We start from the raw sequence: 13,574 nt of genomic DNA on the forward strand, positions 1-13,574 counted from the left end.
GTGGTAACGCCTTCAGTACCAAGCTCGGTACTGGCCTATGCTGGAAAAGCTCTGCGGGCCGCACCATGATGTATGTATATGTCTTATCCACGCCGTGCATTCAATTTTTCATATCATTAAATTGAATTAGACCAAAAACGAGGTAAATAAAAATATCAGGTGGACCACACCACAAGAAACGGTGGTAGTTGAACGACCACCACTAAAAACTTCCTAAGGGTCTCTGTAATATTTATTTTCCACCCAACCCGTTGATTAGGTAAGAATGACCGTACTCGGTTCGACTCAGCTCTCCATCGACAGAAAATAGTTTCGATTGAATCCCCACCATTGAAAACTTCATGGGGCCAGCAGAATGTTTATTTTCCATCCAACCCGTTGATAAGGTAAAAAATACCTGGATGAAGAGACCACACAAATATCATATTGATACAAAAATTTTGTGGCCCACGAGAAGTTTTTAATGATCGATTACCAATGTTTCCTGTATTATGGTCCACCTTAGATTTTTATCTGCTTCATTTTTTGGATCACACCCTAAAATGAGTTTTAAATCGGATGGACGGCGTAGATATAAGGAAAATGCATCAAGGTGGGCCCCACGGTCAGGGATCCTACCCACCTCGGTGGCCACCTCCTTTCCGCTTGCTTTGCATTCAACAGAGAGTGTCATTTTGTCCTTTGACGGCAGAATTTTTAAGATTCCCACACGCAATCCTACACGCAGTCCACACGTTCCAAAATAGCACGAATATGAAATCCAATCCATGCATCATGTCAGGCCCACACTGAATTCGCAAATCCAGTCCAATAACTATAATTTTATCCACACATGCGTGAAATAAAGACACGGTCTATTAAAAGTCACAAGTCGTTTCAGACCGTCCATTCATTTCAATCATATCTTCCTTACCAGTGAATTGACCATATTCATCTCTCCTTCAGATTAACTAAGCGGCCCCATCATATAAACGGATCAGATTCTCGTTCTATAAACACATGATAAATTGGCACGTGTGGTCGCGTGTAGGGATTGCAAAAACATCTACACGCAAGGAGTCAGCCGACCGCGAGATTCGCGTGGAAAGCATAAACTCCAAAGAAGTGTGTACATCTCCAATGCATAGGACACAGATCCAAACCTTAGCTATTGTCTGCTGTCCCGAATCCAGATGCAAAAAAAATCAGATTCTGAACTCCTCACAGAAATCATAAAATTCAAACATCTGTTGTATCAAGACAAAATCAGATTTGGATGAAAACCAAACATCCATTCCAAGTCTGTTAAGCTTCTACATTCTTTGAATTTCCACTCATTAGTATGGAATTCAAGACAGAGAAGCTTGTAAGGTAACCACCCAACTTCTCGGTTTTTTTTTTGGCTCTCTTTTCTCTGAAAATCTTCCCTAGAAATGTTCAAATGCGAAATACTGGATCATGGTTTTTTTTCCTTTTTCCTTTTTTCGATCGAGCCATTTGTAACTGTCGAGTTTGAATTATTGATATTTGGGTTTTGTTATGTGTTGGAGTTTCAAGTGATTGTTGAATTTGAGTGCTAGATTCTGGGTGTGTTTGGATGCATTATCTATTCCAAGTCCCATAACTATTTTAGTGCTTTGAATTGCCACTAATTAGTATGGAAATCTAGACAGAGAAGCTCATAAGGTAACCGGGTCCTTCTCTTGCTCCGGTGGTAGACTCTTTGGAGTTTCAACACCTGGTCAGGGGTTCGAGTACCCATAGGTGGTGAAATCCCACTACAGCGTGAGTGTGTGCGTGTGTAGAAAAAAAAAAAAAAAAGCTCATAAGGTAACCACCCAACTTCTGGTTTTTTTTTTTTTTTTTTGGATCTCTTTTCTCTGAAAATCTTTCCTAGAAATGTTCAAATGTGAATTCTGGATCATGTTTTTTTGGTTTTTTTTGTCTGTTGATTGAGTTGTTTGTAACTGTCGAATTTGAATTATTGATATTTGGGTTTTGTATTGTGTTGGAGTCTCAAGTGATCGTTGAATTTGAGTGCTAGATTGTGGGCGCGTTTGGATGCATTATCTATTCCAAGTTTATTAACTATTTCAGTGCTTTGAATTTTCACTAATTAGAATGGAATTCTAGACAGAGAAGCTCATAAGTTAACCACCCAACTTCTGGTTTTTCTTTTTTTGATCTCTTTTCTCTGAAAATCTTTCCTAGAAATGTTCAAATGTGAATTCTGGATCATGTTTTTTTTTTTTGTCGATTGAGTTGTTTGTAACTGTCGAATTTGAATTATTGATATTTGGGTTTTTTTTTTTTGTGTTGGAGTCTCAAGTTATCGGTGAATTTGAGTGCTAGATTATGGGCACGTTTGGATGCATTATCTATTCCAAGTTTATTAACTATTTCAGTGCTTTGAATTTCCACTAATTAGTAGGGAATTCTAGACAGAGAAGCTCATAAGTTAACCACCCAACTTCTGGTTTTTCTTTTTTTGATCTCTTTTCTCCGAAAATCTTTCCTAGAAATGTTCAAATGTGAATTCTGGATCATGTTTTTTTTTTTTGGTCTCTTTTCTCTGAAAATATTTCCTAGAAATGTTCAAATGTGAATTCTGGATCATTTTTATTTATTTTTTGGTCGATTGAGTTGTTTGTAACTGTCGAATTTGAATTATTGATATTTGGGTTTTGTTTTGTGTTGGAGTCTCAAGTGATCGTTGAATTTGAGTGCTAGATTTTGGGCGCATTCAGATGCATTATCTATTCCAAGTTTGTTAACTATTTTAGTGCTTTATATTTCCACTATAGCTCATAAGTTAACCACACAACTTCTGTTTTTTTTCTTCAATTGAGCCATTTGTAACCGTCAAATTTGAATTATCAATATTTGGGTTTTGTTATTTGTTGGAGTTTTAAGTGATTGTTGAATTTGAGTGCTAGATTGTGGGCGTGTTTGGATGCATTACCTATTCCAAGTCTATTAACAATTTTAGTGCTTTGAATTTCCACTAATTTGTATGGAATTCTAGACAGAGAAGCTCGTAAGGTAACCACCAACCTTCCAGTTTTTTCGCTCTCTCTTCTCAGAAAATATTTCTTAGAAATGTTCAAATTCAAGTCATGGATCATGGGTTTGTTTTGGATTGAGTCATTTGTAACCGTAGAATTTGAATTCTCGACTCTGGGTTTTGTTTTGGACTGGAGTATTAATTGATCATCAAATTTGAATGGTAGATCATGGGCATGTTTGGATGCATTATCAAATCGAATTGCAGTGAAGTGAATGCAACCAAACTGCTATTCCGAGACTAGGCTCAAATTGCAATTACATTGCTTTCAATGGTTTGTTTGGATCGAGTCATTTTTAACCATCAGATTTGAATTCTTGATATATTGGTTTTATTTGGATATTATCGACGCATTTGGATGCATTATCCAATCAAAGTGCAGTTATTAGTTTCATGAAGCGGAAACAACCAAAGTGCAATTACATTACTTTCAGGTTGGAATTGAAAGGAACACGATTGTGATTTGAGAGCTACTGACTCTTCATGAATGCTGGGGATTGTCATCTTAGACTCAAAAGTCCTCATTTTAATTCACTTGTGCATCCAAACATAGCCTATGGTTGATTTTTGTATTCGTTTCACCATCAAATTTGATTCTAGATTTTTATTTTTGGATTAAGTCCTTAGTAATTTGAATTCTAATTCTATACTATATTATTATTATTATTATTGGATTCTTAGTTATATAGTTGAATTTGAAATCTGTATTGTGCGTTTGATTTGGGTTGAATTCAAATTCTAGATTATGGATGTGTTTGGATGCTCAATTGAACTGAATTCCAATCCATTTTATTATTATGGAAGAATAAACTGGGGATTACACCATTTTAGTTAATGATAATGACCAAACCACAATTGGAATTCCCCGTTTTGAGTTGGACCAAGGTTGATGGTAATTGCAATTTGTGGTTTGGCACCTCAAAACTCATGGTGTGAAATTATAGCTTCCAAATATGGTCTCAAGGCTCTAGGGTGGGAGACTAAGGATTCTTTTCATTATCGGGCTTCTTATTTGTGGTGGGTCATTGTTGATCTCAAAGGACAATTTTGGGAATGAGTGTCTTTTTCCCTTGGAGATGGTTCAAGAATCAACTTTCTGGAGGATGATTAGTGTGGGGACAGCTCGTTATATAACCTCTATCCTTCCTTGGTGTGCTTGGTGAGCTCTGATGGGTTGAAAGTAGTGAAGTGTGTTGATTATAGTGACTCTTCATTCATTTGGACTCCTCCATGTAGGAGGCCGCTCTTGGACAGTGAAACCGAGGACTTGTTATCTCTCTTAGGCTGTCTTCATTTCATGGTCCGTCCAAAGGGTGAGGACTCCATGGTGTGGACTATGCAGAGTTCTGGAAGATTCTCTGTCAGATCCTTCAACAATATGCTTTGGCCGGAGCCTTCGTACCCTTGCGGGACTTTTACCTATCAATTTTGGTTCCAAGGTGCTCTCCCCGAAGTGGCTGCTTTCACTTGGCTTGTGGGAAGGAAGAAGGTGTTGACGATTGATAATCTCCAAAAGCGAGCCATGGTCATTCCGAATATGTGTTGCCTTTGCATGAGAGATTCAGAATCAATCGACCACCTGTTCTTGACCTGCCCGTTATCTACCAAGATTTGGGAGCATTTTCTGTCCAAATTTCAGATGGTGTGGGTAATGCCACAATCTGTTTCGACCCTCCTTTGGGCTTGGCAAAGTGGAGGTGTGGTAAAGAAGGTGCGGACAATTTAGAACCTTCTTTTGCCGGCAATCTGCTGGGTAATTTGGGGCGAGCGTAATGTACGTCGTTTCCGGGATCTTGTGTGTTCTCTCGACGCTACGCTGTTATCTATTAAAGTCAATGTTCTTGAATGGGCTTCTATCTTGAAAGTTGATTTAGTTTTTGTTAAGTTGCTTGTTGGGCTGTAAATTGCTAGTTGCCCTCTTTCCATTGTATTCTTTCCCTGCTTGTTTGTAACTGGGTCTTTAATAAAATTTCCATTAATCCTCAAAAAAAACATTTCTCTTATTCTTCATTTAAGTGAAGTGCAATTCAACTCAACTGAGCATCCAAACACGGCTTATGGATTTGTTTCTGATTGAATTCTCAGCATTTCTTGAATTCGAATTCTTGATTATGGTTCTTGTTTTGGATTGGATTCTCAGGTTCTACCCAGATAGGAAACAACATCCACAATTGGAAAAACCTGCTGGTTCACAGCATGTGAGAAAGCCATCACACTCGTACAACATTCCCTCTCCTTTGCTGAGAAACCCTGATAGCGATGGTAGAATCTTCGGTACATCAAAGTTCAACAAGTCTAAGATCTTCCCAAAAGACCATGAGCCATGGCGGAAGCGGATACTCGATCCAGGAAGCGAGCTAGTTTTGAAATGGAACCGGGTTTTTCTTATCTCCTGTTTGGTTGCGCTTTTCATCGACCCCTTGTATTTATACTTGCCTTTGGTTGGGCGGTCCGCGTGTATGAAGATGGACTTGAATTTGAGCATTGCAGTTACATGTTTCCGGATAGTCACTGATTTGTTCTATCTGTCAAACATGTTCTTGAAATTCCGGTTGGCATATGTGGCCCCCTGCTCGCGGGTGTTTGGGAGGGGAGAGCTTGTTATGGATTCTAAGAAGATTGCTTCGAGGTATTTACGGTCGGATTTCTTCATTGACTTGTTTGCAATGCTGCCTCTTCCACAGGTAATTTCTAGGGTTTTATTCAAGAAAGAAACCTTTCATATTCAAATTCAAAATAACATCTGGATCTGCCTAAATCCTGATTTGGGTGGATGCCCAAACATGGCCTTATTTCATAATGGAAATCATAACAAGTTGTTGATGCTCCGAATTTGAGTTCATGTCAGCATTTCGAATAAACTGGTGTGAACTGACTGCTCACGAATCTTTGTGCAGATTCTCATTTGGTTCATCATACCCGCGCTTAGAAACTCCCAAGATTATACCAATAACGCGATTGCTCTGATTGTTCTGTTGCAATACATTCCAAGATTATATCTAATTTTTCCGTTAAGTTCTCGAATAATCAAAGCTAATGGTGTTGTCACAAAGACTGCTTGGGCGGGAGCTGCCTATAATCTGCTACTTTACATGTTAGCTAGCCATGTATGTAATTTTCCATTTCATTGGATATTTGAACTACTCACGCGGAAATTGATTACTGTGTTTATATGATTCCCTGATAATCTTTTGAGTATAGGTCTTGGGAGCATCATGGTATTTGCTGTCTATTGAACGACAAACTACATGCTGGAAATCCGAGTGCCAAAAGGAAATTGAGTTTCCAAATGGAACAAAATGTGATTTTGATTTCTTTGACTGTGACACTTTGAATAAGCCCAACCGCATGAATTGGGCAAACAACACGCAAGTGTTCCTGAACTGTAATCCTGGTAATAACATCGATTTCAAGTTCGGCATATTTGCAGACGCATTGACTAAGAACATTGTCTCCTCGAAGTTCATTGACAAATACTTCTATTGTCTGTGGTGGGGTTTGCGGAACTTAAGGTAGATTTCATGAACAATGAGAGCTCATTATGTGTGCATGTCTTCCTTTAAGGCGCGTTTGGATGCTCAATTGAAATGAACTGTGGTTCTTTCAATTCATTACAGATGAACATTTCAAGTGGTATTGCTATTCTGTGTGTTTGAATTTGGACTCCAGATGATAGTGGGATTTGGGGGCTAGTACCTTGTTGAGCATGAAAGGGGACACTCTTTATTGAATTGAATTATTACAATCCAAGTCCATTGAACATCCAAACACACCCTTTATATCGTTCATTCAAATCCGTTAACCATCTATTTTGCTCGTTTGTTTTCTCAGCTCGTATGGGCAAAGCCCGTCAACTAGCACATTCATTGGAGAGACATTGTTCGCCATACTCATTGCCATTGTGGGTCTGATTTTATTTGCTCATCTGATTGGAAACATGCAGGTATTTAGCATTGCTTCTTTATTAATTCCCTCTTGATTTTCAAATGATTATCCAGCTAAACAAAATTTAGAAGGGAAAAAGCTTTATCTTTGAAATGTGAATCTTGGATGTAAACTGTATTAGAAAAGCATTAGATTGAAGATATATTGATTCTCTTTCAATTTATCCACGGGTTCCTCACCCCCGTAAATAGAACAGTTGTGATGATATGGAGAAACTCTGCTCTGGGTGTTGTTACAGAGGGGTAGGGTGTCTTCCATTATGTTCATGGTTTGTTACTTTAGTTTGCTATGATCTACAAAGTGTGAAATGGTTTAGCGTGTGTGTTTGGATGCTCAATGAAATTGAATCGTGATAAATCATTTCAATAAAGAGGCATGACCAAAGTGGAGTGGCACCACTTTGATTAATAATGATAACCAAACACCCTTAACTGCGATTCAATGTGTTTCAAGCTTGACATGAAATGATCAAATGCTAATTGGGGGATAGTTCCTCCAAAGCCAATGGAGTGGAGTTAGTTCCACATTGGCCATTTCCTCTTTATTATTATTATTATTTTTTTTGGGGTAATTGCAATTCATTTTGATTGAGCATCCAAACAACACCCTTCATGCTTAAGTATGAAGCTGTTAAACGGCTTTCTGGTTTTACCTCTTCTCATCACCTCCAAGAAATCTCTTCATTAAAGGTGATGATGTTAATATGAAAAGAGTGGTGAACAAGTTGTCCGACGGCTCCAAGGAAAAAGGGGTTTGGATCCTTTTAATGATTTTTCATTGGAAATATGCATGTTATGTTGGAGATTGATGTCTTCGCATCAGCATTTCGATGATATTATACATAATTTTATGTATTTGATATGATAAATTGAGAGTATTTTTCTGCAAGCTTCATACTTAAGGCCGTGTTTGGATGCCTGAGTGAATTGAATTGTGAAAATTCAGCTTAATCGATATGGAATGACAAGAAACAGAAAGTTTTCTTGTATACGGAAAGAGGAACCTGCCTATCGTAATGGCGATTTTCGAGAGACACTAGAACTGCAAAGGAAATTTCAATACCTCATTGACCATTTTAATACATTGATCTCTTCTAGAAACGCATTTCACCCCCTCATCGGCCGATGTTGTGCACGTGGGGCCCACTCCATTATGCCAATGAAAAGTATTAACTGATGCTGTGAGCTTGGTGCCCACACAGTACTGCTGCAGTTCTTGTCATCATTGTGTTAATCATTGGGAAGTTCTATCAATTTTTTTTTTCCTTTCTAAAATTTAACAAAAGATATAGTAAACCTGATTAAAATTTATTATACTAGGCCAAGTCACCGTGCTGACTTGTTTGAGCCTTGACTCATCAGTGTACCGAGCCAAGTACGAGTTCCTGGTTTACGAACAACGATATATAGTGATGAACTAAAAAGAAATTACTATTGGCTATTTCAACCTTTCTAGATTAGTGATTTCAGTTCAATTCCTTACTGGATCCAAACGCACCCTAAAACTTCCACAATATATTATGCATCGTCGATATTTCTAGTGCAAACAGTAATGAGTATGCTTCTTGTGTCATCAAATACAGTAGAAATTCACCTTTGTATCAACTAGTGTTGGGGATCAGCTATTTTCTGTTCTTTTTAAAACAATTTTTTTTTTTCCATACATACGAAGTAAATTTCTCGCTATCTCGTGTTTGATTCGGGTTAGGCGCATTTGTTCCGTAGCATACTTGAACATTTTCTTGATTTTTCTTGTTTTGTGTAGACCTACTTGCAATCCATCACCGTGAGGCTAGAAGAATGGAGGCTTAAGCGAAGGGACACCGAAGAGTGGATGAAACACCGCCAGCTGCCCCAAAATTTGCGGGAGCGTGTCCGGCGGTTCGTTCAATACAAGTGGCTTGCGACAAGAGGAGTAGATGAAGAATCTATCCTGCGTGCCTTACCTACCGATCTCCGTCGAGATATCCAACGGCATCTATGCTTGGATCTTGTTCGACGTGTATGCATTTTCCCCAATCTATTATCTAGTTGTCTAAATTCTAAAAGCACTGCTATAGTTGTCTAAATTCTAAAAGCACTGCTAATAAATTGCGTTTGGAAGCACGCTTAAATGGGCATTTTGTGCAGTTTTTGCTCTTTTGATATGGGTCTTGTTGACAAATGCAGAAAGCGCATTTGGCATTTAGGCAGAATGTATTTGTTTTCCATCGAACCGGCCTAAAACGATAGGCAATCATGTTTTGTGTGGTAAAAGAAAAACGCACAATGACCACAATGGAAATTCTATCCAATCGTAATTTGGTTTCCCAAACACCAACAACTTTTAGCCCTGGATTTGTAGATATGATTCTTTCAAGTCCAACATGAAAGGAAGGCAATTGCAATCTGAAGCCCAAACACCCACTATGGTTAATTCTGCTTTATTAGACCCAGAATTGCAATTTGATTTGACAGTACATCCAAACACACCCTTAGTTACTAATCCGCTTACATTGTCCAAATTTCAGGTTCCTTTCTTCTCACAGATGGATGATCTGCTTCTCGACGCCATATGCGAGCGCTTAGTATCGTCCTTAAGCACCGAAGGCACCTTCATTGTTCGAGAGGGTGACCCAATAACGGAAATGCTCTTTATCATCCGAGGGCGATTAGAGAGTTCTACTACTAATGGGGGTCGAACCGGCTTCTTCAATTCAATTACTCTCCGGCCAGGTGATTTCTGCGGCGAGGAGCTTCTCGCATGGGCATTGCTTCCAAGGTCCTCTCTCAACCTACCATCTTCAACTAGGACAGTAAGAGCCCTTGTTGAAGTGGAAGCTTTTGCATTACGAGCGGAAGATCTCAAGTATGTCGCGAATCAGTTCAGACGTCTACACAGCAAGAAGCTGCAGCACACGTTCCGTTTTTACTCCCACCATTGGCGTACATGGGCCGCTTGTTTCATACAGGCAGCATGGAGACGGTTCAAGAGAAGACAGTCGGCGAAGGATCTGACCCTGCAGGAGTCGTTCTTTTTCATGCTGGATGAGAGTGAGGGTGACGGAACTGCGGTGCAGGAGGAAGAGGACTACGACAGTGAGCCAGACAGTCCTACTCAGGCCAGACAGAATATCGGGGTGAGTATATTGGAGTCGAGGTTCGCCGCAAGCATGAGGAGAGGAGCTCAGAAGATCAAAGGCATGGAAATGTCTAAATTACAGAAACCAGATGAGCCAGACTTCTCCGCCGAGGCTGATGACGATTAGCAGCCTGGCCACTGGTAGTGTATGATATCATCAATGCGGAATGCTACTGCTGTGAGCATCAAGACATCTCTATTTACATGGGCACTGGTTATAAGGTCCATATCCCAGAATGCAAGGGGATTGACTATAGTTGCTAACAGATCAGTGGCCTAAAAAAGGGACAATTGCTCAAACAGACCAACAGTCTTCATTCAATGGGCAAAATCACAAAAGATACAACAATATCAGTGTAACGTTTGGCCTATGGGCCACCATTTTTGTGGCCCATTAATCAGCAGTTCTGATCATTATACATGTTTTCCATGTGTGGGGAAGACAGGACAGTAGCTATGAAGATTTTAATCTCTAAGCAAGAAAGCTGAATGGGTTTGTTGAGATTATGAATTTGCAGGCAACGTATTGGTTTTTTTAGGTGCCTATCTGATCTATCTACCTGAATGCATTACTGCTAAGACATGAATGGGGTGGCCTAGCAGAAGCTGCTTCATCCATGCATTTGAAAGATGGGAGTACTTGAGTAAGGCCTACCTATCAATTAATAAGAACATGACTAACTGTTTATTCGTCAGGAGATGCTTACCATGAAAGGGGTGGCCCTCTGATTGAAGGCCTTCAAACAAACGGTTCACATGTCAATGGATGAATAGTCTACATTTGGAGGGGAAAAGTTCATTGATTGGATGGTCAGGATTTCCCAATTAATGAGATTTTGAGCCATGACTCATCTGAGTTAAGGCCCCATCAGGCTTAATGGAAATTAATCACATGATTAATTCAAAGGTGGATCGGACCACAAAAATCACAAGGGAAGCATGATCATAGCCACTGATTGGAGATGCCTAATGATTTAAATGGGCACTTGAGAAACGTCCAACCATGCAAGGATCCACCTTCAACTATAAAAAATCCTCATTAATAGCTAAGATAACCCACTTAGGGCGTTTGGATCTTAAGTTACTTAAGATATGCTACTTATCCCTCAAGTAGTTTATCTTAGTTTCTACTTATTAAGCAGTAATAAGTATGTTTGATGAACAACATACTTATCAGCTTCTTCTCTCTTTTGTTCTCTTCAACAACTTATGAAAGGTAGAAAAGCTAAAAAAAATTAGTTGAAGTGATTAACTTTAAGTAAAAAAAGTTATTTATAACTAATCATAAACCGAACTTACTTATCTGAAATAAGTTACTTCTCTACTATTGCAAGTAGAAAAGTAACTTATTTGGTGGTATCCAAATGGGCCCTAAGTATGAACTTTGGCGTACAAACTATCCATGGTAGGGTCGGTGTTTTAAATAGCTACGCTATGTAGCATGTAGCTTACGGTACGTAGTGTAGTTTAGCCTTAACACCACATAACTCATGAAAATATCTTAAGTTGTGTGTAGATTATACTACATGATAATTTGCATATGCTAAGGGCCTGTTTGGTTTTCTAATTACAACGATAATTGGCTAAAAATGGGTAATAATTACTTACCTTATAATTGTGCGGTGACATCACTTACACTTGACTGCAATGATTCCATTGTAACATTGTTTGTTTTACCGGGAATCACCATAAAAATGGGCCTTTTAATATGTAAAAAAGTAATAATTAAAATTTCTTTTACCCGTGTGTATTTTTTGTACTATAATTATCTTTTAACCAAACACTCTAAAAAGATAAAGATGGCTCATTTACTTTGAATTACACTAGAAATTAAAGAATCAAACAGGCCCTAACCACTACAAATACTATAGTACGTGTTACCTTGCTCACATTACAAGTTATTTTTCATTACAACATTTAAATTAATTAATACTTTTAATGATTTGATCAAACACCCTGAAAAGATAATGATGGCTCATTTACTTTGAATTACACTAGAAATTGAAGAATCAAACAAGCCCCAACCACTACAAATACTATAGTACGTGTTCCCTAGCTCACATTACAAGTTATTTTTCATCATGACATTTAAATTATTTAATACTTTTAATGATTATATATATATATATATATATATATATATATATATATATATATATATATATATATATATATATATATATATATATATATGGGAAAAGGTACTATGCGCTCGACCTCACGAGTCCGTCCCATGAGGTCGAGCTGTGTGGGCCCCACCGTGATGCGTTTCGAACATCTACCCCATCAGTCAGATGCACCATTCCATCGTGGGCCTAGGTCTCAAAAATCAAGTCAATCCGTGACTTTTGTGGGCCACACCACATACAGAAGTGGGGAGGGGCCGTGCACCATTAAAACATTCATAATCATTTTTTGGGCCCACCGAGATGTGGTTTGCAAATCCAGCCCATCCGTTATGTGTGTCCCACTTGGATGAGGGTTCAGACCAAGTTTCAGCAGCATTCAAAACTCAAGTGGGCCCCACCAAGTGCTTTTATATGTTTTAACGGTGTCTTCACATGATTTTAGATGGTATGGCCCACCTGAGTTCCGTATACGGCTGATTTTTGGGATATCCCATAATTTAGAGGGGACCCATCAAATGCACGGTGTTGATGGTCGACACGCATCACGGTGGGGCCCACACAGCTCGACCTCACGGGAGCTTATCGTGAGGTCGAGCACATAGTACCTTTTCCATATATATATATATATATATATATATTCAATAGAAGCTTAAATTTTCAATGCTTTGAGGGTCTATTTAGTTTTCCAATTAGAGTGTTAAATGGACGTAAATTGATAATGATTATTTACTCTTGTAATTTTGTGGTGACATCACTTACGTTAGATTGCAAAGATGATTTTGCTACATTGATTGTTTCACAAACAAATCAGGGTAAAGATGGTATTTTTATAATGTGAAAATGTAATAATTACAGTTTACTTCACCTACTTCACAAGTGTATTTGACTCTCGATTTATGAATCATAATTCATGTTTAAACAACAAGAATGATAATGATAGCTTATTTACTTTGCATTTCATAGGAAATTAGAAAACCAAGCAAACCATTAGTAAAAATAATATAAGTAATAGAATTAAATCACTTTCATTGCTCTTTCTTTACCTTTTTAACCAATCACTGCCCTTTCCTATTACTTTAGGTTGTATTTGGTAATAGCAAATATCATGAAATTTTGTTAAATTTCAAATTAATTAGTCTAATTTGGTGTAGAATATCATGAAATTGGTGCTACTAAGCACAACCTTAATTAAAAATCTAGAAATAGCATATAGCATAGCTTACGCCTCACACTTTAGAGGGGTGAAGTTACACTACACGCTATTCGTTATTTACAACACTGGGTAGAATAAAATAGCTGGACAGTCTGGATGTCTTACACATGTCATGTGTATGGAA

The 13,574-nt window shown here is 38.3% G+C and overlaps 1 protein-coding gene across 2 annotated transcripts; it reads left to right on the forward strand.

Moving 5' to 3' along the window:
- The first annotated feature begins 1,133 nt into the window (after positions 1-1,133).
- Positions 1,134-10,652, forward strand: LOC131217115 (probable cyclic nucleotide-gated ion channel 14). Of its 2 annotated transcripts, XM_058211878.1 has the most exons (7): positions 1,134-1,350; positions 5,184-5,727; positions 5,941-6,150; positions 6,245-6,555; positions 6,875-6,986; positions 8,753-8,989; positions 9,498-10,652. In XM_058211878.1, the coding sequence occupies exons 1-7, from the start codon at positions 1,322-1,324 to the stop codon at positions 10,233-10,235; spliced, it is 2,181 nt and encodes a 726-aa protein (XP_058067861.1). In that variant the 5' UTR covers positions 1,134-1,321; the 3' UTR covers positions 10,236-10,652. The 2 variants fall into 2 exon arrangements, with proteins under 2 accessions (XP_058067861.1, XP_058067862.1); XM_058211879.1 differs by lacking the exon at positions 5,941-6,150 and having other exon boundaries at positions 1,135-1,350.
- Positions 10,653-13,574: the final 2,922 nt, after the last annotated feature.

Source organism: Magnolia sinica, chromosome 10 (assembly GCF_029962835.1).
Source record: "Magnolia sinica isolate HGM2019 chromosome 10, MsV1, whole genome shotgun sequence".
Lineage (NCBI taxonomy): Eukaryota > Viridiplantae > Streptophyta > Magnoliopsida > Magnoliales > Magnoliaceae > Magnolia > Magnolia sinica.